The sequence below is a fragment of the Pelmatolapia mariae genome, linkage group LG3_W, assembly GCF_036321145.2.
Source record: "Pelmatolapia mariae isolate MD_Pm_ZW linkage group LG3_W, Pm_UMD_F_2, whole genome shotgun sequence".
NCBI classification, from domain to species: Eukaryota; Metazoa; Chordata; class Actinopteri; order Cichliformes; family Cichlidae; genus Pelmatolapia; species Pelmatolapia mariae.
The window spans coordinates 43,831,948-43,855,386 of record NC_086229.1 but is presented as its reverse complement, the minus strand read 5'-3'; the positions used below and the strand labels follow the sequence as shown (position 1 = coordinate 43,855,386).

General features: G+C 40.9%; 1 protein-coding gene across 2 annotated transcripts in view; it reads left to right on the top strand.

Moving 5' to 3' along the window:
• The window catches only part of col4a5 (collagen, type IV, alpha 5 (Alport syndrome)), a 71,568-nt gene that overhangs the window by 45,440 nt on the left and 2,689 nt on the right, over positions 1–23,439 (top strand). For both annotated transcript variants that reach the window (XM_063469464.1, XM_063469463.1), the window contains 29 exons: positions 315–599; positions 750–839; positions 1,027–1,097; positions 1,435–1,626; positions 1,716–1,884; positions 3,438–3,530; positions 3,638–3,742; positions 3,938–4,035; positions 4,381–4,531; positions 4,618–4,731; positions 6,411–6,578; positions 7,005–7,094; positions 7,359–7,505; positions 7,582–7,680; positions 7,772–7,861; positions 8,508–8,647; positions 8,751–8,877; positions 10,209–10,388; positions 10,493–10,543; positions 10,673–10,858; positions 18,542–18,675; positions 18,788–18,860; positions 18,967–19,038; positions 19,186–19,314; positions 19,901–19,999; positions 21,125–21,337; positions 21,415–21,592; positions 21,676–21,790; positions 22,759–22,931. In XM_063469464.1, coding sequence (XP_063325534.1) covers positions 315–599; positions 750–839; positions 1,027–1,097; positions 1,435–1,626; positions 1,716–1,884; positions 3,438–3,530; positions 3,638–3,742; positions 3,938–4,035; positions 4,381–4,531; positions 4,618–4,731; positions 6,411–6,578; positions 7,005–7,094; positions 7,359–7,505; positions 7,582–7,680; positions 7,772–7,861; positions 8,508–8,647; positions 8,751–8,877; positions 10,209–10,388; positions 10,493–10,543; positions 10,673–10,858; positions 18,542–18,675; positions 18,788–18,860; positions 18,967–19,038; positions 19,186–19,314; positions 19,901–19,999; positions 21,125–21,337; positions 21,415–21,592; positions 21,676–21,790; positions 22,759–22,931 — 3,832 coding nt within the window. The remainder of the gene's footprint in view (positions 1–314; positions 600–749; positions 840–1,026; positions 1,098–1,434; positions 1,627–1,715; positions 1,885–3,437; positions 3,531–3,637; positions 3,743–3,937; positions 4,036–4,380; positions 4,532–4,617; positions 4,732–6,410; positions 6,579–7,004; positions 7,095–7,358; positions 7,506–7,581; positions 7,681–7,771; positions 7,862–8,507; positions 8,648–8,750; positions 8,878–10,208; positions 10,389–10,492; positions 10,544–10,672; positions 10,859–18,541; positions 18,676–18,787; positions 18,861–18,966; positions 19,039–19,185; positions 19,315–19,900; positions 20,000–21,124; positions 21,338–21,414; positions 21,593–21,675; positions 21,791–22,758; positions 22,932–23,439) is intronic.

Sequence of the window (23,439 nt, the reverse complement as noted above, 5' to 3'; positions counted from 1 at the left end):
CCGGGTACCAATTTAAGTTCAAAAACAGACATTATAGATGAGATGGTGCAACCTAAATGCACTGGTGTAGGTCTAGAATAACAGATTAAAAATACAATAATACATTTAGGGGAAAGGTTGGAATAAATTGAATAATTTAGGGTTACTGAAAAGGAAATAAAGGGATACAATTATTATTTATGTAAATTAGTTAATGGCTCTTCTTTGCTTTTGGCTTTTGGCTGAATAAGACCATTTTTTGAGATGTACTTTTTGATTATCTTTCGCAAAAAAACAAAACAAATAACACTGAAACGTCAACCTCCTTTCTCCAGGTTTGACAGGACCTCCAGGAGAACCGGGACTCACAGGAACCGGTAGTGGGGGTTTTCCTGGACCTCAAGGTTTCCCAGGAGAGAGAGGTCAGAAGGGAGAGATGGGCCCTCCAGGAAACTTTCTGCCAGGCCCCCCAGGTCGTGCAGGGTCTCCTGGACCCCCTGGTCCGCCAGGGCCCCGTGGACTTCCAGGCACTTCCTCAGGTCAAGACTGCATACCAGGACTTCCTGGGGTTCCTGGTGCACAAGGAGGAAGAGGTTTCCCTGGAGAGATAGGACAGAAAGGTGGGAAAATGTCTAAGATAGAATCAAAATAAATAACTCCTGTCAGATTGCTGAAATATCACCATATCTCCCAAAAAAGTGCATAAGACGGTCTCCCCCTGCAGCCTTTTGCAGAAAAAAGTCACATTAATGATCTGATTGTGTTTTTAGGTGAGAAAGGTGACACCTGTGTGAACTGCATAGGAAGTGTCAGTCCCATCCCTGGACCTCAAGGACCTCCAGGACCTCCTGGATTTCCTGGTAAGGCCCCTCCCCCAAAGTTTTGTTACCGTCAGGTGATATTAACAAACTTTCCTGAATCCACAGTAGCAGATTAAAATTGCTTGGTGGTCCTTCAGTAATGACATTAAATGTGACAATAAAGACACTGAAGTTTAGTACACCTCAGGACAGACGTCTTTATGGTCCTTCTTTTTTTCTTCATCAGGACCTCAAGGCGCCCAAGGTTTCAAGGGAGACAGAGGTTTTCCAGGAACACCTGGCTCTGTCGGCCCCAGCGTGAGTATTCTTACTTTTCCTTTCCAAAAGTCGTAATTATCATTGTGGAACAGATATAATTAATGTGTTGCTCACGATTTTTTTTCATCAGAAAAATAAGATTTCATAATAAACGCCATTATTTCTTTGGTATTCTTTGATTTAATATATCTGTTTGACTTCCCTGTCCCTGGCTCTTGCTTTGTTCCCAAAAAATTGATTCTGTTCATCTAGATGTGGAGTTTTAAGTTTTTCCCATTGAAAAGGCTACGTCAGGGTGAACTGAATCAATTTTGGGGGATTTCCTTACCTGGATGATTGAGCATGCAGGATGACATCTTGCTTCTTTCCTTCCCAGGGTCCTCCTGGTCCTCAAGGTTCTCCCGGCCTCACTGGAGAGAAGGGAGATGCAGGTGATCCCATCAGAGTTAATGGTTTGAGGGGAGAGAAGGGTGACACTGGCTTCCCTGGACCACCTGGTCTGCCCGGTCTGGACGGGGCGCCTGGTCGTGATGGAGCCCCTGGGCCTCCTGGGCCTAAAGGAGCTCCTGTGAGTGACTTCCACTCAGTCTGTTTGTCATTTATCTGAATTAACCCAAGCCCCTCTAACCCCAACTAATGTATTTGCAACTGTGACAGGGCTCATTGTTGGTGAAAGGAGAAAGAGGCCTCCCTGGTGATCCAGGTTTCCCTGGTAATCCAGGAGACAGGGGTCCCCCAGGTCTTCCTGGCTTTGGAAATCCAGGACCTCGTGGAGAGAAAGGTATCCAGGGTGTCTCAGGAAGACCGGGACCTGTTGGTGCACCAGGTAAAAAAATCATTTTATGTTTATCCTTATATTATATATAGACAGATATTCAATGAGAGCCATTGTGATGAAATACAAGTTAGTCATTCATAATAAAATAAACAAAATCCCCTGATGTGTTGTGCTGTAGCATATCCAGGAAGCGATTATTATAGGCCCTCAAAGTTCATGTAAATAGATTTTGAGTCTAAATTGTGTTCTTGGGACATTTTTGTGACATTTCCCGATTTTTTGGAAAGCTCCTTAGACTACGAGGACCTGGATGACTGAGAACCTTCACAGACATACTCCCTCCACAGGACTGAGTTTTAGAGACTAGCTAGGTCACTTAATGACCTTAATGTGCTTCTTCTTCTTTAGCCACCACTTTGTTGCCTTGTCAGTACGTTTAGGGTCACTCTCACGCTGGAAGACGCATCCATGACTAATCTTTAGTTAGTGGCAGAGGGAAAGACTTTCTTGTACAAGGTTTTATGGTTCATGACCCAGTCCATTGACCTCTCAGTGCAACGAAGTCATTCTGTGCCCTTAGCAGAAAAACTGCTCTAGCACTGTCAAACATTGTGGGTCAAGTTGATGCCAGATATTTTGATTTTGGGTTCATCTGACCACAGCACTTTATTCCAAGTCTTCTCTGACTCATTTAGATGTTCACTGGCCAACCTAAGACGGCCTGTACATCTGAGACCTTGTGGGTCTCCCTGCTCAAGAATTTCAACCCATTACAGCATAGTGAGTTACCAGTTGTGTTTTTGGTGACCGTGGTCCCAACTGCCTTCTGATCATTAACATGCTCCTCCTGTCCTGTAATCAATCACCGTTCTTATAATCATCCTTATCCCTTGTGTTGAGCTCCAGGCTGAGGTTGATTTCCTCCATTTCCAAATAATCACCAACAATTAATATAACACTTAAACTTTAGCCCATTCGTCCTTTGATGGTTGTTTGGTCTTGCCCATGGTGATGGAAAGGTCGGAATGGAAAATTTAGATTCTGTGGACAGGTGTGCTTTATACACATAATAAACTCAGATCAGATGTATCTTGTTTATTGACTGTAATCTGTGTGCCACATGGGCACACACCCAACCATAGGAGCCAGAATTCTATTTGACTTCTAGGAGGATCAAATACTTATCTCCCCCACTGCACCTTACCTTCTTAGACCAGTGCTGTGTCTCACAACACAGCAAAGTATATTATAAGTTGATCTAATTTATATTTTCACATTCTTTATCTCTGAGGTTCTATCTATAAATTTTTAAAACTCAGTATATTGTCAAGCTATAGCCTGAGTTGGAATTTATTGACAAGTTCATTGCATCAAAACTCAAGTTTTTTTTCCACATCTTGCACAAAATCTCCTACAGAGGTCTTGATACTGAACTTTGAAACTTTGATTTTACTTAAGTTACCATAAAGAAAGCATAGCAAAATAGAATGGACATAGATTTTTCCCACAGGATATTTGACATCCATTTCATGTCTAATTTCCCTGCTATCTGTTCACTGAAAGCATCCAACCTTTTATCTGTGCATTTTGTCATCATGAAGGAACTAAGGGTGAACCTGGTCAGACAACGACAGAGAAAGGGGCCAAAGGAGAAAGAGGTCGGGATGGCGAGCCTGGGCAGCCTGGTTCACCAGGTACACGAGTCACTATTTTGTTGTAAAATAATATACTTTCAATTTACAGTATCTAAAGTAACATACATGCTGCCTGATTGCCTAATTTGGTCTTTTCCCTTTGTCAGGTGTACCAGGTCAGCCTGGACAGCCTGGTTTTCCCGGTTTACCGGGAGCAAAGGGTGAACCTGGAATCCCAGGCATTGGACTGCCAGGACCTCCAGGACCAAAAGGCAAAGATAGAAATAAACAGTTCTCTATCTGTCTTCCTTTGCTCTTTCTACCTCTGCTTTTTGGTCTTCCTTTGTCCACTCCTATTTGCATTCTCTTCTCTTTAACAACTTTTTCTGAGTACTTCCTTACATACTCTCTGCTTTTTGTATCATTGTTACCTTCTTCATCTCACACTCACTTCTTTCCTCCTCCAGGATTCCCAGGTGTAGCCGGGCAGCCAGGAGGCCCTGGAGGACCAGGAAGACCAGGGATAGATGGACGTCCCGGTGAGCCGGGATTTCCTGGACCAAAGGTGTGTGTACATATTTATTTTAATATATTTAATAGATAATTGTGAATACCAATTTTACTAACATTATTTAACTGTAGAAGGTTAAAATAACAAGGCTAAAATAATTCTTACAATTTGAAAATGACAGCTTTTTTTATATTAAGCAAATATCTCTAAGCAACACATTTCCCCATGAACCTTTAGAACCTGAAAGAAAATGAGTTTATTTAACTGGACACATTTTTGTGATGACTATAGCTCATTTGTTATTAATAGCTTTCATTAAATGCCTCTTGTTCTGTCCTAAACTGTACTGTTCGTCCCTCCCTGTGTGCCTGACACTCTTTTTGGTTATATATGTGACAGGGTGAACCTGGTGTTGGACTTCCTGGTCCTTCTGGTTTGCCAGGAGCACCAGGACCTAAAGGTTCCACTGGACCTAAGGGAGATCCCGGTTTCCCCGGTAACTCTGGTTTGTCAGGACGGCCTGGAGCTGATGGAGCTCCAGGATTCAAAGGTACTCTTTAGATTGTGTCATTATTTTAGAACAAAATGACGCCAAGCCAGAACTTTGAGCTGACACGTTATCCTCTGTCTGTGCAGGTGAACCTGGTACACCTGGTACACCTGGACCTCGTGGCCCCCCTGGACCCCCCTCTTTTGGCGGAACGGGCCCACCGGGTCTCCCAGGACCTCCGGGGCCGATGGGACCACCAGGTAAGTCACATAAGGTTTGACTGTAAAGAGAAAACTCAGCTTTACAGAATATCCATACTACCGTCAGCAGTTTAAGCTGTTAGACATAATCTGATCTATATGGCTCTGTCTCTGGGCTCTCCTGCTAGTAGGATATACAGGAGACACCTCATCCAGGTGGCTTTTAGTAGTTATCCCAGGCAGATAACAAGAGCAGGAACATCGCTCAACCCTATTTCTATAATTTCACTACTTCACTTTCAGGCTCAGCTCTGTAAACCAGACGTCACATGGGTCTATCTGTCAGTCTTTAGCTCAGAGTTTCCTCCACTCTTGAATGCAACCCAGAATTCTTGAACCCCTTTACTTGGAGCAGTAACTCACTGCCAGCCAGAAGTTGGGAATCTACTCTACAGCTGAGGTTCTACATGGCCTCAGACTTGAAAGAAATAATTCTCATCCTAGCCACTAGAATTTGGCTACAAATCTCTCTGGTGCAAGATGGAGTTCACTGATGGGTGGTGTTTCTGAAGCCACAGAATCAGAAACACTCTGCTGCTTGGCTGTGCCTAGAGGATCCAACATTCTCCAGTCTGGAGAACGTTGGACTGTAAGTCTGACTATGACCCAAACCCTGATTATTAGAACAAAGGGACTGAATAGCTTGTAACACTGGGCACCAATACTTTATTCTTCCAAAATGCTTCCCACAGGACACGGTTAGGGGTAGGGCTGTTCGATATAACGATATATATCGGATGACGATATTAAAAACGTCTATCGTTTCATTTTACGCTATCGTTTGTTTCGTGGTGCCGCAAAATAAACTGTTTACGGCAATATTTTTTCATCGTTTTGATGGTCACTGTAGTGGCTATATTAATTTCTTAAAGTTCTCTCTTTCTCTTATATTTTATATAACCACACTATGGACGGACAAGCGCCTGTTTTTATGCGTTGTGGTTAGCAACAACGACGGTAACAGCATCGCGTGTCCGCTTGTTTATGTTCCACATAAACATTTCACAATAAAGCTCAAGATCCTGTTGAGACTTTTCAAAATAAACTGAATCACGTGAAAGAGCAGATTATTTACGGATGAGAAGTAAAAAAAGAGCCGCCAGGTGCTAAAAAATAAACCTTAGACTCAAACGTTAGAACAGGCTTTTCCCTGCAGCACGCCGTGTAATAAATACTCACAAAGAAAACGGCGGCTGTTACAACTTATGTCTAAAAATGTATAGTTTCATGCATCGGTTAAAACACTCGACTCCAGCTACATGACGCGCAGCTGGAAACACTTCCCGCAAGTCGAGCTGCCCTAGATTCACAGAATTTACAGAAAATGTTACATTTGTGTGATTTATATCGTTATCGGGACGATAGAATTCTTATATCGGGATATGAGATTTTGGTCATATCGCAGAGCCCTAGTTAGGGGTGTGGTCATATACCCAAAAGCACACATAGAGCAAACTCTATGTATGTAAACCCTGGAGCTGAACCACTCCTTCCTACTTTGCCAATCCAGAAGCACTGTTTCCAATATTGCAGAAGTGGGAACCAGGACAACCCCTCAAAATCTTGACCGCCCAGGGGAGTGGAGAGTAAAAATGTTTGTCTTCAAATTATTGTTAACCTGACAGTTCAAATGTCGTTCCTAAAGGAAAAGAGGACAGTCATAATAATCATCTTTACAGGGCTGCCAGGATCAGATGGCCCAAAAGGAGACCCTGGCCCTCCAGGTCTAGACATCCCAGGCCCACCAGGAGACCCAGGAGCTCCAGGTTTTCAAGGTCTTCCAGGTCCTATTGGAACACCAGGACCACCTGGAGGACCTGGTCGCGATGGTTTGCCTGGCTTGCCAGGTAAGCTGTCACTCTTCTATCATCAAAATATGGCTGTAAATGAATAACATTAGCTATATTGGTATCTTGAAAAGCAATAAAAAGCATTATCTGTCACAAGTTGGTAAAGCAAAGGACAAAAAACTGTCATTATGACACACTATGCAGTCGATCATTTAGAGCATTTACTGACTACAAAAAGACTGGCAGAATGTCTGCATGACTAAGTATAAAGGCAGCTTGTAGGCTAGCTAATTGTTGTTAGCTCACAAAGTTATCAGAAAATCTAAATCTGACCAGCAAAAAAGTTAATAAGGTACCAATTAGAAACAGCTGACTAAATGATAATAGACATTTTTATGTTATTTGTATGTAATTAAATATTTACTTTTTTGGCTTTTTGATTATTCTAACTTTCTCTCCTCTGTAATGCTGGCTTGGCTGCAGGTCAGAAAGGAGACATGGGTCTCATTGGACCTCCAGGACCTTCTGGAGGACCTGGAACCCCAGGAGGATCCGGTGCTCCTGGATTTAAAGGTACTGACACACTCCGTACTTACCACAAAAATCATGTATGATAACACTTATTGTTATACATTGACATATGCAGAATGATAATTTTTCCTACAGCAAAAAATCTATTTAAAAACCTGGAATCTGGTTGCATAAGCTATGAGAAATAATATAAAGAATATGAAGTAATTTATCATTTTCAAGTAAATTGTGACCTCTGTTGTTGGTATAATTGGATTAAAAGTATGTAGCTACTCATGAAAGGACCTACCTGATGCATCTACACAGGTGAACCAGGATTTCCAGGTAGAGACGGTGCACCAGGTGCTCCTGGTGCTAAAGGAGAGAGGGGAGACATGGGCCTCCAGGGACCGCCAGGACCCAGTGTTCCATCGCAGCTCTTAAAGGGACAAAAAGGAGATCCTGGACCTTCAGGTAGAGATGAAAACATTTTCACTGCCCTCAAAGAGTAAAAAGTTTGAGTTAAATATTACATATCGGTTTTCTACAGGTGGAACAGGTTTTCCAGGTCCAAAAGGTGCTACTGGTCTCCCTGGTGACCCTGGGCTTCCAGGAACAGATGGCAGTCCTGGCCGCCCTGGACCTCCAGGTATGAATTCACCCCTAATGCATACATACTAAGTACATAGATAAATACAGACAGAAACAGATTTTTAACATGCTATTTAATTTTTTTGCAGGTCCTAAAGGAGATTCTGGTCGCCCAGGAGGTCCAGGTATTCCTGGGTCTCCAGGACCTAAAGGCCAAATGGGAGACATGGGAATCCCAGGTGCTTTTTATCAAAACTTTGGTCCTTATTGCTCTAGGTGTCAGTAATTAAAGGCCAGGGTTGTGTGTTGAAATATGCCTATACAAATTAATATCCTTCAGGTCTACACCTTGTTTATTAAATGTTGTAACTTGCTATAGAGCAACGGACTTAAACCGGCATTCTTTCTAACTGCCAGCAGGAGGTGACTTGTTTGGCAGATAAGTTTAATTTAATTGAAGTCTTAATAAAATCTGCTCGCTTATCACTTGATTTAATAACTCAGTAAATATTTCCTACTAAATTTATAATTAAAACTCTTTTTTGATATATCATGATGATCATTTTTATTTGATTTTTCAACTATCATTTCATGTAGAGGACATAAATGACAAATAATGAAACAGGGTATGTATTTTTTTATATAGTGTTTACACAGTGTCCTTGTATTATTAGTCCCACTTTCATACACTCTGGCTTTCAAAGCAAGATGGTGGTGCCCAAAGTTCTGAAAACCTGTATTGGTTGCCCACAAACCAATGATGCACTGGTGTGTTGGTTAGTCTTACTAAGGAAGAGAATACCTGATTCTGTATCTTAATGACATTCTTTTTTTTAAACATTTGTTAAACTTTATTTGCAACTTATTCCTTCAATGAATACACAGGACCACCAGGGCTGAAAGGTGTACCAGGAGTGTCGGGTATACCAGGATCCCCAGGACAGCCAGGACCACCTGGTTACCAAGGACCCAAAGGTGAGCCAGGTTCTGCTGGCGTCGGACCACCTGGACTAACCGGACAAAAGGTGCATAATCCAGCCGCTCAGATTTCCTGGTAAAAATTGCAAATATTATTATTATAAATAATATTTTGGTGCACATTAAAAGTTTTTGTTACATCCTTTGTAGGGTGATCCAGGCCTGCCAGGGTACCCAGGAAATCCAGGACTAAAAGGAAACCCAGGATTACCAGGTCCCCAGGGTGTGACAGGAAGACCAGGCGACAAAGGTGACCCCGGACTCCCAGGATTCCAAGGTAAGTCTGATCATAACAGATGTAGAAAAGAAGAATGAAAAGCTGAAATAAGTTGCTGATATTAAACTGCAAATGCAGCATTTCAGCATTAGCAAGAGTATAGAACTTGACTGCATGCTGAAGTGTCAAACCCTAACCCTACTTTAAGTAAATGTAAGTATTTGGAAAAATGTACTTCTAAAAGTACTTTTATTGCACCATGTTCATTCACTCATGAGCTGCTGTAACATGAATCAAATGGCTGAATTGCCACCTCAGCATGCAGTCAAGTTCTATAGAGTCTTGCTAATGACCTACTAATTGTATTCAGGTGTGTTGCAGCAGGGACACATGGAAAAGTTTCAGGACACCGGCCCTCGAGGACTGGAGTTCGAGAACCTGGCAGTATTTTATCTATTAAAGATACAATTATACATTTTTTAAGGCAATAAGAAAAAAAAAACAGCATTAAAATACAACACAATTAATGGTTCTGGCTGGTAAATCTGGAGAGGGTGACACGTTTTTGCCTTCACTGGACCAAAAAAAAGGAAAAAAAGGGAGTCGACTTTGAGAATTTAAGGAATTAGAGAAGGAGTCTGTCACGTTACCATTTCAAGCATTTAGAAAAATCAAGCCTTGGATGAGAGACTTTGGTCAGTCACATGTATTTTATATCAGAGTGAAGAAGGAATTTTATTGCGATAATTTATTACTAATATGACCTTTATTTTACCAGGAATTCCCTTTGAGGTGGCAGTCTCTTGTACAAGTGAGACCTGACCAATATAGTAGCCACACAACTCAAAATATCTCAAAAATGCCACAAATAAAACATAAAATACAAAATCCACAAAATAACACACCATAAAAAAACCATAAAAACAATAAGACATAATAAGTCGCTTCTCAAAAGAAACTTCCATAAGTCTCCTTCACTGCATTCCTTATAAAGTTTTAAGTCACTAATAGATAGATGCATGTGTAAATTGTGTTTTTTCTGTAAATTATTCCATGTTCAAGGTGTATATTAAAAAAATGCTGTGTTTTATCGACCTGTCAGATCTCTCAGTACATCAAAAAGAAACCAGTTAGAGGAGCGTAGCTGGTACCTTTGGTTACTAGAACAGCAGTAAAAGGACGGTTTACCTAGAAAATATACCTGTGCTGTCTTCTTTGAGTGAAACCATAAAGAATAAAATGATGTAAAATGATGAGAAGGCCAGCGTCTATGTTCAGATTTCATTGTTGATTGCTGATCTCTGTCGATCATGATCAGTTTTTGTGTTAATGGGACTTCTTTTCATTGAAGCAAAGCAAGGGTCGATCTTCTCTTTCTACTCTCCTGTCAGGTCCTCCTGGTATCCCCGGTCCTAAGGGTCTTGACGGTGTGCCCGGTACCCCAGGTAGCTCAGGAGCTCCAGGCAGACCAGGAGAACCTGGTCCACAAGGACCGTATGGTCCACCAGGAGAGAAAGGTCAGGCAGGTCGCGATGGGATTCCAGGACCAGCTGGAGTCAAAGGAGAAGCAGGTGAGTCACAGGGCGTCTACAGAAACTGTAATTTTGCTGTACATTCAAAATTGCTTTCCGTTGTGTTACTCAAAAATAAATATTTTCATTACTTTTCCCTCCAGGAATTCCAGGTTACGGTGGTCCGGGTCCTGCTGGAAGTCCAGGACTGCCAGGTGAATTACCACCACCTGTAGTACATATATATTCATACCTGTGTATTCTTTATTGATTTTTTGCTGGTTTTGCAGGTTAGTTACATTTATTTTCTCAGCATTCTCTAATTTGTCTCTCTGTGTGCTAAGGTATCAAGGGAGACCCAGGTCCTCCTGGTGTAACCGGCAACCCTGGTTTTCCCGGCCCTAAAGGAGATCCAGGCTCACCTGGTGGCCCTGGTGAACAAGGTGCCCCTGGCTTTCCTGGGCCTGCTGGGCTGTCTCTGCCAGGCCCTAAAGGTGCCACAGGATCCCCTGGATTACCTGGAAGAGCAGGTAAGCCACTTGGACAGGATTTATCACCACATATAGTACTAGAATTTGCTGCCTGGTTTTCAGATGATTATTGTATTAATAATAACTATACTGTGTAATCAGTGACCAGAGAGAGGATTCTTCCATTCTTACTCATAAACATAATGTTAACTTTGAAAAATCAGCCTCACTGCATTTAACTGCATCACAAGACTTGCAGGAAAATGGCTGTACAACCAATTGCCCCATAGGCATCATACAGATTACTTGATTCTTTGGATATCTCTGCTGAATAATGCTTCACTTCAGTGTAAAATGTTTGATTTAAAGGTAAGACGTGAAGAAATTACTATGAAATCAATCAACCATCCATAAATCTTGTCACACCAATGGGCCACTTCCTGTAAATAAAAAGCTGTGGGACAAGTACGTTAAAAGAAGAATGTGTTTGGACTTCTGTATATGGGCTTAAATAGGATATTGCTAAAACCTAACCCAACCACTGATGGATTGCTGGTGAAATGCTAAGATGTAGACAAACTAGACAACATGGTTTGGACATACCAGCCTGTGGTTCCCAGTTCAGAACCACTAACCCAATCCTTTAGGTAACCACAGAAAACCAGACAGCAAATGGCAGAATCTCCACTTTAAACGTGAACGCTTCCATCTCCTTGATTTGCATGGGAGATTGTTGCACCAATCAAACCACCGGTATGAGAACCAACACACCTGTCCGATTATTGTCAACACCACCCTGGTCTCATGAGTAAATGTTAGTGTTCTCCTCCTTCACCTCATCACACACCAATCACTGTTTGCCTCTGGGGTTATGACTACGTCCCAAAAAGTGCATGTGTTTATGCCACATTGTTGTGTCTTCATCATCATCCAAAAATGTTTTTATTCACAAAACAATACGCCCTCATGTCTCCTCACCCCCTTGCCCTCTTCTCTTGGTCTGGTCATTGGCAAAGCTGTAATCCATTCATCTCTCCACAGCACTGAATCGTGTGTATTTTGTGTGTTTGTCCTCTAATGTGACCATTGTGATCATTGTGTGTCTTTGTATGTTTGTGAACCATTCTGAAGAAAAGAGAACTTCAAACAAGTGAAGCAGACACAAACCAAAATCTCTGATTCAGTCAGAAATCTGTCATTAAAGATGTTTCGATGACCACATAAATACTGCTGCTGTAGTGATCCATTTACCCTGTTAGCATAAAGAGCAAAAACTCTTCGATTCTGGATAAGAGCTGTCGTTGGTTTGTTTCTGGCTTTGCTGCCATACTTTGGTTTTGTCTCACCAATCAGCCATCTGCATGGACACTGTTCGTCCCGACAAAAGCACACATGCGTGTGTGTGTTTATACACACTGAGAACAAGTCTCATACAGTGCTGGAAAGAGTGGACTCTCCTGACAAACCCTTTCAGAAAAACATCCCTGTTTTTAACTATTTCTTCTTCTTTTTTTAAAGATACTTTTTGGTTTAAAATTATTCTCAAATTCATGGAAGCATCTGTAATAACAGGCAACCGAAACAAATTTGTAGCATTGTGATCTTTCTTTATGTAAAAAAAAAAGATGAAAGTAGATGTGCAGGTTTTATTTATACTTATCAGCCGCTTTATTAGGTACACCAATTCAACTAATCAGCCAATGGCAGCAACTCAATGCATTTAGCATGTAGACATGGTTGAAAGTTTAAAGTATGCATCAGAATGTGGAAGAAATTTAATTTAAATGACTTTATATGTGGCATGGTTGTTGGTGCCACACAAGTATTTAAGAAACTGATAATCTTCTGGGGTTCTCCCACACAGCCGTCTCCAGGGTTTACAGTTTCACCTGAAAAAGAAAAATATCACTGGAAATGGTTTGATGTCACAGGAGGGCCAGATTGATTTGAGTTGATAGGAAGGAAAAAGTATCTTAAATGACCACTTGTTAAAACCAAGGTATGCAGAAGAGCATCACCAAATACACAATAAAAAGAACACCTTGAAGCAGATGGTCTACAGCAGTAGAAGACCATACTGGGTGACTTCTGTCACATAAGAACAGGAAACCGAGGTTACAGTTCAGATAGATTCACCAGTATTGGATGATAGAAGATCAGAAAAACACTGCTTGGCTCTTGATTTCTGCTGCAGACTTCAGGTGGTAGGGTCAGATTTAAAAAGTACGCAACATGAAAGCATGGATTCATCCTCATTTTATCAACAGTTCAGGCAGCTCTGAAGGCTCAAAGGGGTCCAACCCAGTACTAGCAAGGTGTAACTAATAAGCGGCAGTGAGTGTATATTTACGGGAAATCACCCATTATTTAAAAGCCACATCTTTTGAAAGCAATCGTCAGAACCAACTGCTATCCAGCCCTGCATCAGGCTACATGAAAAGGTTTTGGGGGTTGTCAGGGTGACACAGTGTTATTACATGTTACTCCTGTTTCCTGTGGCTTGGTCCCACTTGCTTTGGTGTGGCGGGCCCTCTTCGCGTGACAACTCGTGCATCTGTGCGCCACAGGCCCTGCAGGTCAGATCAACAGCATCCAGACTTCTCCTGCATGTCTCTTACAGCAGCACTGACCGAGTTTAACGTCTCTCTGATCAGTGTAGGAACAAATTGATGATAAATCACTGCATCTCCTCTTTATTTCCTCCTAACAACTGTCTCTTTTCACTTTCCATGCACTCTGATGGTAGCATAATGCACTTTTTTTTACAAGTAAGCCACTATTAAAGATTTTCTTTTTCTTCAATTGTGATCGTGATAATCACAACACGAATCAGCATGTGGATGATCTGGGTCACATGTAGGTGCTGCAGCAAATTCAGAATGTATCAGCACCACAGAATTTAAATACAAAAACACATCATATAACTAACTCACCTTAGTCGTTTTCACATTGTGTTTGATTATATTTAAGCATTAAGTATTGAGTATATATTGTAGTTTAATGGGGTTTTGTTTTTATCTTTGAAAGGTAAGGCTGTTAGGCTATTAGCTATAGTTTTGTTATTGCCTGCAAAACCTGTTAAAAAGCCCAAAACCAATAACTGGTTGAAGACCTCACTGGTTAAAAAACAGGGCATATGGTAATCCTGCTGTCGCTTATCAAAGAGTTACTTAAACAAGGTTAATGGTGCCAGTTAACATTATCTTAGTTTGTTGTTGGTTCTCATGTTAATGATTGGCTATAAAAATTATGTCAAATATGAATACATATCAGTGTCATTTGTAAAAGATTAACAGCAACATATTTAAAGGCAGGCAGCTGGCATTTATGCTAACATACCACATCATTGTGCATGAATTAAATCAAGCTGAATAGGCCCCATTGTTTATTCAGTAAAGGAGAAATACCTCTTTCTTTGTCAGGTATGACTGTGTTTCTGTACTGATGCCTACCTCTGTCTAAACCTGCTCTTCTTCTTTGTTGCCCCATTCCTTTATCCCGGCTCCGGTTTGCCTGGCAATTCTGGGAACCCTAGGTCCTCCAGGTTAGACTCCAGTGGTTTGATGGGTTTGATACATGTAGCCATATAAACTGAGTTTCATGCTGGGTCGGGGTTAGTTCACATCAATTTCTCTCAGTTCAAACCATGTAAAAGTGTGAATCCACTTCACTTTTCCTCTGTGCACCACCACAGTGGGTTTTGAATCAAATAATCAATATGTAATCGAAGTGCAGATTTTCAGCTTTAGCTCTATGGGTTTAATTTTTTTTTTTTTTTTTTTTTGCAATGTCTGCTTAGAAGTTATTTTTATAGACAGACCCAAATTTTTCAGAGGCTCAAAAGTAATTGAACAATTGACTGAAAAGCAGCCACTGCACGGTGAGGCCTGTTCCCTTCTTATTTTGTGACAAATTAAGCAGATGAAAGATCTGGATTTGATTGCAAGGGAATAGGCTGAACAAAAATGAACCTTTTAGAGCGACAGGAACGACTTGTAGTAATTTAGAGTGGCCAAATCACCACTAGTTCATTCTTAAAAAGGATGAATGCACTGAACACCACAGAAGACAACTAACTATGATCACAGAATTATTTTCATGTTAAGGAAAAACAACTTCACAACATCAAGCCAGGTCAAGAATACTCTCAAGGAGGTAGGAGTGTCATGGTCTACATCAAGAGACACCTTAAGGAATGCAAATACAGAGAATTTACAACAAGGTGCAAACCACTGGTTACACTCAAGAACAGGCCAGATTAGAGTTTGCAAGAAAACATCTAAAAGTGTTTCCACAGCTCTGAGCTGTACCAGGGTAATAGGAAGAGAAAAGTACATAAGAGAGAAACAGCTCTGGCACGGTCTCTGCTCACAGAAAATCTGTGTTGCGCACAAAAAAAATCTAACCTGAATTGAAATTAAAATTAATACTTTAACAATTCTGTTTTGCAGTGTTAGTCAGTGAGTGACTAACACTGGGATTAGAATGATGCCACCTTATCCCATAGTCCAGCCAATAATGCGATTTACATTCATATAATCAACGTGGTTGACAGGCTATGACAGCGTCCTTATGTGCCGATACCGGTCTTTTAGCTAGCAAAGCAGCGTGGAGTGGAGTGAGCCACATTAATGACAACGTGTACAACCATTGGAGATGTGAGCAGGGCAGACGGAACAATTGACGGAAAAAGTGTGGACTTTATACCAGTTTTTAAATTGTGTTGATAGGCCACGTAAAACCAGAGTTATGATAAAAAATATGCAATGTTTGGTTTTCTTCCTGAATACTATCGTTGTTTATATTTACTGTGGGAAGAAACGGTAAAAACGGCGTTTTATAAGGAAAAAGGCTCGAAAGCACTCTCCGCCTGTGAGCAAACACAAACCCTACCCCCTCTCCCTTTCCTATTCGTCCAAAAAAGTACCATGTCGACCAATCAAAAAATGATATGGCAACGTGGCATCTAGTTGTTAAGATACGGGAGGAAGTTTTAGGAGTGACTGTGGTGTTTTGAGATGTGAGAGATTTGAGACGTTTAGCGCAAATCTTGTGTAGTTAGTGTGTAGTGTAGTCAATAGTTTTGTTGTGTGCCAGAACAATGAGGCGACTGCTGAATGCTACAGGTGTTACAGGAGTGATACATCTCCCGTTGTCAGGCCTGCAGGTATCAGGCTGTTGTTCTCCTTTATCTCATAGTGGACAGAAATTATCTTTTTGGAGTGGCACAAATAATTTGTGTGGCATCAAAACTGATGCAGAACAGCTGATTGTTCTGTAAATAGTTTGAAATGTTTATTTAAAAATGCATTGGCTGCATTTAAAAAAAAAGCTGCAAAAAACTTTGTTGTTTGCCAAACTGAGTTACTTTTTTGAAGAAGTAACTATATAATTAATTGCCCAGCTTTGGTCATTATATACTATATTTTGCAGACAGAGAGCTACAGGACTCTCTCCCAGACCACAGACTCACAATACAAGTCAGAGCTTTATAAAAAAAAAATTAAAAAAAAGAAAGTTGTGTTTTCAAAATTGGAGTTCAAGTTATTTTTACTTCCAATAGTGTTAACATACTACACAGGTCAATGACTAGATTTTTTTTTTTACATTTTCATTGTAAGTGGGCTAAAGCAGTTAATTAAAAGTAGTCTAACATAAATGATGTAATTTGATTATTTTAATAAACCATGTAACTTGGATGGATTCAATTCTGGCGTGACCACAGTGCACACGTCTGATGTCGCTCACAGTGGTCCAAGGGACCGCTCAGGGAGTTTGTGTGTTCGCTCAGACACATGAAAAATTAGAGGGAACATTGCTGATAACTTCTGATAGACATATGACTCGTGTACAGGGCTCTACTCTCTGCTCAGATTCAGCCAAATGCTGCAAGACTACAGCCTACAGTTCCTAATAGAGCATGCTATTCAGTTAATGAACCCAAAACTAAATAAATAAGCAGCAACTGGAGGTGGCAGTAATAAAGTCCTGAAAGAGCATGTCAAGGCAGGAGATACAGTACATTTAGTGACATCCATGGGTTCTAGATTTAAGGTAGTCACCTACTGCAAATGTTTTTTATCCAAGTATTAAAAACAGTCCTTATATTTTATATTTATGTCCATTTCTTCTACGATAGCCGTAATGCTCAGACAATCCATCAAGCGGTGCGGCTTCGTAGCTTAAGTCGTACTAAAATATTTTTTGACAGATTCTTGAGCGCTGTGCACCACATAAAATCGGTTTGAGGTCAGTAAACACAACCAGAAAACATACATAAGGCGCACCGGATTATTACTGTTGATTTTTGAGAAAATTGAAGGATTTTAAGTTCCCCTTATAGTGCGGAAAATACGGTAGTTGTGTTGTTGTGCAGAGTCAAGAGTACAAAAATGTGTAATAGTCCAAAAATATTGGGACCGAACTGTATGACAAAACTGTTAATGATCTGAAGATGAATTAACCCCGGCCCTAACCTCTGGATTTGTGTGACGGTTTATGTTATAAATTGAGTGTTCAGTTCATCCTTTCTTTACCCCACAGGACAGTTCGCCCAGGACTAATAACCATAAAAACCTACACACAGTCAAGTTGCAAGTTTACTGTTTTTCGGGATTGTTTTTACCTGAAGATCTTCTTAAAATGTTTCTCTACCATGATTTTTAGTTACCAGTAACATACATGTGTGTTTATCCTGTTCTGTCAAATGAGGTATTCATAGTAACCAGTAATCAATCTGAGGGTTCACTATTAATACACCTGTAACACTTCAGTCTGAAAATAAAACTTTTCAGTTTGGTGTCTGAAAGGTTTCCCCAAGGATTTAAAAAAGAAATCACGCAAATACTTCTTCACATTTTTCACACTTACATGTTTCAAAGATAATCTTAATAAACACAAAATGCAGTTTTTAAATAATGATTTAATTTTCCAAACATTCCAAATCCTTGGCATCAAGAACTACAATCAAGTATTTGTGATCTCTGCCAGTGACTCTTTCACATCACTGTGGAGGAACTTTGGCCCACTCTTCTTTGGAGTATAGTTTTAATTCAGCTACATTGGAGAGTTTTCAAATTTGAACAGCTTATTTAACTTCATGCCAAAGCATGAAGCATTTTTGCCCAGTCTCTTTCTGATTGTTGAATCATGAACTCTGACCTGTGAGGCCTGCAGTTCTTTAGATGTTGCTTGGGTTCTTTTGTGACGTCCTGGATGAGTCATTGATGTGCTCTTGGATTAATTTTGGTAGGTCGACCACCCCTGGGAAGTCCCAGCCTTTGAAATGCCTTTGTAAACCTTTCCAGACTGATAGATGTCAGTGACTTTGTTTCTCAGCTATTTCTTTAGATTGTGGAGTGATGTGTTGCTAATTTAGATCTTTTAATTTACTTCATTTTGTCAGACATGTTCTATTTAAGTAATTTTAGCAGCCTGGGTGTGGCTAGTGAAATTGAACGAATCTTTACAAACTGCATTTTGTATTTATTCAGATTATCTTTGTCTAATATTACAATTTGATGTGTCAAAAAACGTAGAAATCAGGAAGGGGACAAATAATTTTTCACATCAGAATAAGACCCATAAGAAAGCAAAAAAGTAAATCAGCCAAAACTGTTTTGTTTAATTGCTTAATTAAGATCCAAATGTGATCAGAACCCTGGTGGGAAAAAAACACATAATCAACAGTGTTGTGCTGTTTTTATGTTATCACATCTGACCTTTCTTTCTCTGCGTGTGAAGGTCCACCCGGCCCACAAGGTCCTCGTGGACTCCCAGGAACTGGTGGCGTTAAGGGAGAAAAGGGTACTCTTGGCATGCCTGGAATTCCTGGCATCCCCGGACAGAAGGGAGATCCTGGTTTTCCAGGAAATCCGGTAACACCCTGTTTTACATTTACTTCATTATCTTCTGAGTCCAAAAGAATGCACATCTGTATTTCTTTGTCCTAGCTGAGCTCACAATGTCTCTACAACCCTTTCTTCTCAGGGCATACCCGGTCCTACTGGCCCCGCTGGAATAAAGGGAGATTCAGGACAGCCTGGTGTTCCTGGATTCCCTGGTTTGTTCACAACAACATTATTTGTGCTTCTTTTTTTTTTCAACAAAAACATATTTTAGTCTTCAGCATTTATTGTGAACAGAGCCTAAAGATTTGTTTTTATCAGGATTGAAGGGTGATATTGGATATCCTGGCCCCAGTGGCACTCCTGGAGATCGTGGATTACCTGGAGAACGGGGTAGGTCAACATGTTATCCTTTTCTTCTAGAGTGAAGCGACGTGAGACTACCTTCAAAAGAAAAATCTGTGCTGCTGCTTTATTTTGTCTCCCTCCGCCTCACCCCCAGACAAGTGCGCTAACAGGAGAATTTTCTCGTGTTAATAGGCACTCCGGGTGATCCCGGTGAAGGTTCGCCTCCCATTGTGCTAAAGGGAGATCGGGGACCCCCAGGTCTTCAGGGCCTACGTGGTTCTCCAGGACCACCTGGTTTGCCTGGCCAACCTGGAGGCCCAGGTAAGTAAATATAGTTTCTTTGATGGGAACTGATAAAGGTAACATAAATGACACAGGACAGGATCAAATGATTATGCTGCTCTTCCCAAAGGGGAAGCACTTCCTACAAAGCTATCCATACTGTGCTTTTATAGACATTTATAGTTCTGACGAAAGAGGTTTTCAATTTTTGCATTTAATACATATTAAATAAGGATTTTGTATTTCAATTAATACTGACAAAATGATTTCTAGGAGTAAATTATGGCCACATCTGTGATCCTAAAATAAGATTTTGTACTATTATTACTTCTGATAGCATGGCTGAATATTTTGAACATTTTCCATAATGCTAGGGGACAGGTTACACAGAGATTTTTAAAAGTAAAAGCAATGCTTTATAAGTCACACATTTTGTCATGAATTTTCTTTGACTCAGACAGTATACGACCATTTTCACAGGCTCTTCTTCTCACACAAGTGCTGCACAATATAGAAACCATGACAATTTTATATTTGGGCTAATATAATGTGAACGTGATGAGTAAAATGATCTAAGGTGAAAAAAACTGATGGAGTCATTGTCTCTCCTGCCTCCTGGTCTCAGGTATCAAAGGTGACCCTGGTGGTCCTGGGAGCGATGGTCCTCCTGGCTTCAACGGACCTCCCGGCAGGAAGGGAGACATTGGTCCGGCAGGTCAACCTGGTAAGTAAGGCAGAGAGTCTCATCACTGACCTACTCTGTATCTTATCCCTGGTTATAAAAAGAGTAAACATTATTAGTAGTGTATGTACTGTCATGGCCAAAAGTTTTATTTATTTGCTAATCAAAGATTTACTGGATATAAAAGGATATACTGGACAAAGGATGAATATAGAGGTTGAAGGAAAAGAGGAGGGCCACAGAGAAGCTTCATGGATGTAGTGAAGAAGATTACACAGAGGGTTGTTGTGACAAAGGACGGTCCTAGAGATAGGGTGGAATTGGAGGCAAATGATCAGCTGTGGTGACTCCTAAAGGGAGCTGCTGGAAAAAGAAGAAGTTTAACCTATTAGGACCCAGGGTTGTTTGTGATGTTCCTGCTTGAAAATGACAAAAGTCTACGTATCAAAATAAAGTGAACAAGCTAATAAGGAAATTAGGATGGAACAAAAATACAAAGGATTTTATCTGGCCTATTTTGTTCTCTATTACGCCTTTGAAAATATGCTGCAGTAGACCAGAAACTCAAGAAAACCATGAATCAACATATGGATGTTATCTGTAGGAAAGATAAAGCTGCTAGAGTTCACAGTTGTACACAATAGTGGACTTGCATGTAATGTGTTTGTGCATAAATAAGCTAATAAGTTGGAAAATGGTTATTTTTGATGGGAAACTTCTCTCAAAGCACACTTGGAAATGGAGTTATTGAGGAAATGTGGTGTTATCGCGATGGATTTAAGTTTTGTAAGCAAGATATTAAAGGTAAGACAGAATTCATGCTAATGTTTTTCAAACGTGAATGTAATTTCGGTCTTCCTTTGCTGTTGGTTTAGTGACTTTTGGTTGGAACATGATGACAGTTTGCAGTGTTGGTATCTGAGAGATGTCTGTTTTCAGCAGAGACATTGCTTGTCCCTGTACATGCTGTCAGGTGAACGGGGGAATCTGTGCTTTTTGTTTACATCTTTTTGTTTAGCTGCTCTTTTAATTGTTTGTTGTTTTTGCTTTGGAAGTCGTAGAAATAGTTGTGAGCTTTTAGCTGAGATTTTGATGTTTCTGTGGATACTGGTACTGTTGCTGCCCTGAGGCTTCTCATTGCTAATACAGACATTCCCCTTATTACAGGTCAGTCTGGCAACCCTGGTCCCCGTGGTTCAGATGGCCCACAAGGTCCTCCCGGTGTCCCAGGATCAGTTTCTGCTGCTCACGGTTTCCTCATCACCCGGCACAGCCAGACCACCGATGAGCCAGAGTGCCCCACTGGAACTAAGTTTATCTATAATGGATACTCTCTGTTGTACGTGCAGGGCAACGAGCGGGCACACGGACAGGACCTTGGTAGGCTTTACCTAGAAGTTGCATTGTATCAGACAGCTGTCAGAAAGCAGTTCATATAACTGACCGTCTTCTTTCAGGCACAGCCGGTAGCTGCCTGCGCAGATTTAGCACCATGCCCTTCATGTTCTGCAATATCAACAACGTCTGCAACTTCGCATCCCGTAACGACTACTCCTACTGGCTGTCCACGGACAGACCCATGCCCGAAAACATGGCCCCCTTCGTGGGAGAGAGTATCAGGCCTTATGTCAGCAGGTATGACGGGAGGAGGGAAGGGCAGTACTGTCGAATTCAGGGAAGTGTGTAAATCTTGTGTTTTCCTATGTTTGTGCATCCAGATGTAGAGTCTGTGAAGCTCCCGCCATGGTGATTGCAATTCACAGTCAGACTATCCAGATTCCTTCTTGCCCTGAAAACTGGGAAGTACTGTGGATTGGATACTCCTTTATGATGGTAGGAAATAACACACACACACACGAACAAACACACACTCCGACACTTCCATCCCCACCTTGGCTAAAATCTCACACTGGCTTGATCTTCCAGCAGCACCTTGCTTTCCAAAACCCCAAATTCTTTTGGCGATACACAAAAGCTGAGTAGCATAGTGAGTATTTCTGTTTTCAAAATACAGGAGCCTGTACCGGTTCATTACAGTAATTGGTTTTCCTCATCAACTGTGTATAAAAGATCAACAAAACAATCTTGTGTTTTTTGAGATTGGACATGACAAACGGTGGGTGGATCAGACTGAAAAACTGAGCGTGCTGTACACTCACATGGCAGTGACTTGTCAGTCACATGGTTGGCATGTCCTATAAAAAACCCTCCTTATTGTCTATTTTAATCATATTTTACAAAGTGAGAGCCACACTATAATAACACTCAGTTTCAGTTTGTTTCCATTTGTGTCGCAAAAGTATCACTGCTGCTCGCTGAGTGGTAGCAGTAGTAGCGTCGTGTTGTGATTTGGCACTATAGAAATAAAACTGAAATTGAGACCATTTGCTACCAAATGGTCCCTGTTGCACATTTTGAAGTAAAATTGATTGCCATGATAGGACAACCTTTAGTAAGTGAAAAACTTCTATTCAAATTATAGGCAACAGCTGCAGTCTGATAGCAACCAAAGCAATTGCATGCAAGTTTATAGCGCAGCACTGTGCACCTCTTTGAGACCAAGCAAGCAATACACATTCCTCCATAGCAACCAGTGGTTGCCAGGAGGTCTCTAGGCCTGTGTGACTAAAATCTGTCGACTGCTATGATTTGAGTTGGTGGTAGACACCTTTCTGCAACTACACCAGCACAGCAAATGTGACCAGCACCCTCATCTTCTGCCTTTTTTCCCCTTTCAGAAGGAGTTCATAAATTAAGAAAACTAAAAAAAAAGAAGAGATCTTCTCTTTCTCTCCCCACAGCACACCAGTGCAGGTGCAGAGGGCTCCGGTCAAGCTCTCGCTTCCCCCGGCTCCTGCCTGGAGGAGTTCCGCAGCTCCCCTTTCATCGAATGCCACGGCAGAGGGACATGTAACTTCTATGCCAACTCCTACAGCTTCTGGCTGGCCACCGTGGAACCTTCTGAGATGTTCAGGTATGGATACATGTGCAAACGTCTGTGAAGGGGAAAGTTAAGAATAAGAATAACTTTATTTATCCCGAGGGAAATTCTTTTGTCATGTACATGCTCAAAGCAGCAGGAGAGACAGAGGAACAGATGAATAAGATATAAGATATACAATATATACAATAAGAATAGTAGTGTACAGTAATATACAGTAATATACAGTAGGATAGTGCAAGACATAGTATCGGATAACTCTAACGAAGTAATATACATAACTATAACCTGGTGAATAAATAACTTAACTATCAGTGCAGGCGATTCTAGAAAGTGACAAAGTATTGTGCAATAGAATAAAGGGAGTAGCAGCATATTGTTTATTGATGAGAAAATATCCTCACACCATATATTCATGGTTTTATGTTATTTACACCAATTTCTGACCCCTAAAATCTGGATAGTGACGCAGAAATTAATGGATTGCATTTTGCATTTATATAGCGCTTTTTTTAGGCACCCAAAGCACTTTTACAATTCC